Genomic DNA, 2,754 nt, shown 5'->3' on the forward strand with positions numbered 1-2,754 from the left:
AGGCGGGCCTCCTCCTCTCCTTCGGCATCCTCATGTCCTGCCAGGTCGGCGGCCGCTGGGGCTCGTCGACGGGCGTGAACAACTTCGTCTTCGCGGGCTTCGGCATCCCGTTCGGCCTCACCTTCATCGTCATGTGCCAGGGCGCCGAGCTCATCACGGCCAACTACATGTTCTGCACCTTCGCCGTCCTCGCCGCCGAGCCCGAAGACCGCATGCGCCAGATCAAGGGCCTCCTCGGGAACTGGTTCGTCTGCTGGTGGGCGAACCTCGGCGGCGCCGTGCTCCACTTCGTCGTGTTCGCCTGGTCCTCGGGCCTCATGAAGACCGTCGCCGTCGACAACGACCCCTACTCGGACCCGACGGGCTCCCTCGAGAACCTCGAGAAGCTCTGGTACGAGTCGGCGGCGTCGTTCCGCGAGGACTTCAACGGCGACTTCTGCACGCGCGGCAACTGGGGCAACGCCAACGTCTGCAAGGTCATGAAGGTCTGCCGCGCCAAGTGCACGGCCGCGTTCACGACGTCCATCATCCGCGGCGCGGGCTGCAACTGGATGGTCTGCCTCGCGATCTGGCTCCAGATGATCGCGACGGAGCCCATCTCCAAGTTCATCATGATCTGGCTCCCGATCGAGCTCTTCATCTCCTCCGGCTTCGACCACCTCGTCGTCAACCAGTTCCTCATCCCCGCGGGCATCATGACCGGCGGCCACTACCTCGACAGCCGCTGCAACTGGGGCAACGCGTTCTGGTTCAACTGGGTCCCCGTCACCCTCGGCTCCATCATCGGCGCCTGGTTCCTCGTCTTCCCGTTCTGGCTCATCAACAAGGACGGCTGGTACGCGGGCCTCAAGCAGCGCGCCGCGATCACCGAGGCCGAGACCAAGTTCGTCGACGGCAAGGTCGAGGACGCCTGAGCGCGCTCCTCGCCAAGTGTCGTGTTGTACATAGCTACGTGCATCAAGCACGAGGCCCGGACCCAAAATCGCCGGCCGCGTCCCCCGCCTCTTCCGCGGTCCGACCTCTCGGGCCTCGGAGCTCCCGACCCCCCGCGCCGCCCCCGCGGTCCGTCCTTCGGAGGACCTCGCGCGCCGCGCCGTGTGTGTATGTGTAGTTACTACACTGTAGTAATGAGAATCCTTTTAGTAACCGGTCGTTACGCACGCGCGACGACGTGGTCGGGACCCGTCGGGACGCGTGCCGAGGCGGCAGGGCGCGGCGCATTGGCACCTTCACAGTTTGATGATGTTGTGCTGAGGGTCGGCGTCGAGCGCTCGTTCCCGTCCGCCGCGCGCGCCGCGCGCGCCGCCGCCGTCCTCCGCGAGCTCCTCGCGCGACGGCCGCGTCGACGCTCGCGAGGCTGAACAGGTCGACGCGCATCCGCATTTGCACCGATGACGGAGCCGTGCACGCACCCGCAGCGGCTCGGGTCGATGTGTTGCGTCTGCGGCGCCATCGTGGGTCCCGAGAAGAGCGACGCGACGGCGCGCGTCGCCGTGCGCGGCGCGGGGACGTCCAAGGCGAGCCTGCGCGTGACCGGCGCCGAGGCGTCGGTGCTGGCGGCGCAGCGGAGCCGGCAGCTCGAGGGCAAGCGGCAGCTGCAGCTCGTGCTGGACCTGGACCACACGCTCCTCGAGTGCTCGACGGACCCGCGCGCCGCGGCGCTCGCGGCCGCGCCCGGCTCGCGCGTGCGCGCGCTCGGCGCCGTCGCGGGCCGGCCGCACTGGGTGCGGCTCCGGCCGCGGCTCGAGGAGTTCTTCGCCGCCGTCGCGCCCCTCTACGAGCTCGCTATCTACACGCACGGCAGCCGCCAGTACGCGGAGGCCGTGCGGGCCGCGCTCGAGGCCGAGGTCCCGGGCCTGAGCTTCGGGGGTCGCGTCGTGAGCCGCGACTGCTGCCCGGACCTCCGCGGCGAGAAGTCGCTGGAGCGCCTCTTCCCCGGCGGCGCGGCCCGCGCGCTCATCCTCGACGACCGCCTCGACGTCTGGACGCGCGGCGAGGACCAGACGCCGCGCGTGCTCGTCGTCCAGCCCTACACGTACTTCGGCAAGGCGCTGGCCGACCCGGCCCACGCCGACGGCGACTCGCAGCTCTCCCACTCGGCGCGGGCCCTCGTCGCCGCGCACGCCGCCTTCTACGCCGGCGGCGGCGCATCGGGCGACGCCGTCGCGTGCCTCGACGCCGCGCGCGGCGCGGTCTTCGCGGGCTGCGTCTTCTCGTTCTCGCCGCCGGCGGACGCGTGGACGGCGCGCCTCGCGGAGCGCTACGGCGCCGCCCTCGCCGGGGCCGCGGCCGACGCGACGCACGTCGTCGCGACGAAAGCGCCGCCGGGCCACGGCGCGGACAACGTCGTCCACCTCGACTGGTTCTGGTACTGCGTCTGGCGCTGCCGCCGCGAACCGGACCGCAAGTACCGCCTCGCGCCCGACCCGGCGCCGCCGCCGCCGCCGCCCCGGCCGCCGAGCCCGGGGGGCGACGCCGGGCCCCGGAAGCGGCCGCGGCGCGAGTCCGCCGAGTCCGCGTCCCTGTCGGGCTCCGGCTCCGACTCCGACGACGCCGCGTGGGCCGACGACCTCGAGGCCGAGCTCGGCCTGTAGTACGCGGGGGTGTGTCGCACGGGCCTGGGCGTCGGGGCGCGCATCGCGTTCGGTGCTCCGAACTTCCGGGAATCGCCAAGAATGCAGCAACTTGCGCCTCGGTGGATTCAAGTTAACCCTTCCCTTTTCTTGCCGCCATTCATAATAGCTCGGGGCAGCT

The 2,754-nt window shown here is 71.3% G+C and overlaps 1 protein-coding gene across 1 annotated transcript in view; it reads left to right on the forward strand.

Moving 5' to 3' along the window:
- Positions 1-32: 32 nt before the first annotated feature.
- NAR4 (putative formate/nitrite transporter) overlaps positions 33-2,754 on the forward strand; it is a gene marked incomplete at both ends in the record, with an annotated part of 4,841 nt that continues 2,119 nt past the window's right edge. The window contains 2 exons of the mRNA XM_009037167.1: positions 33-899; positions 1,419-2,375. Of these exons, the coding sequence (XP_009035415.1) occupies positions 33-899; positions 1,419-2,375 (1,824 nt within the window). The remainder of the gene's footprint in view (positions 900-1,418; positions 2,376-2,754) is intronic.

This window comes from Aureococcus anophagefferens, assembly GCF_000186865.1.
Source record: "Aureococcus anophagefferens unplaced genomic scaffold AURANscaffold_6, whole genome shotgun sequence".
In the NCBI taxonomy this organism is placed as follows: domain Eukaryota; class Pelagophyceae; order Pelagomonadales; family Pelagomonadaceae; genus Aureococcus; species Aureococcus anophagefferens.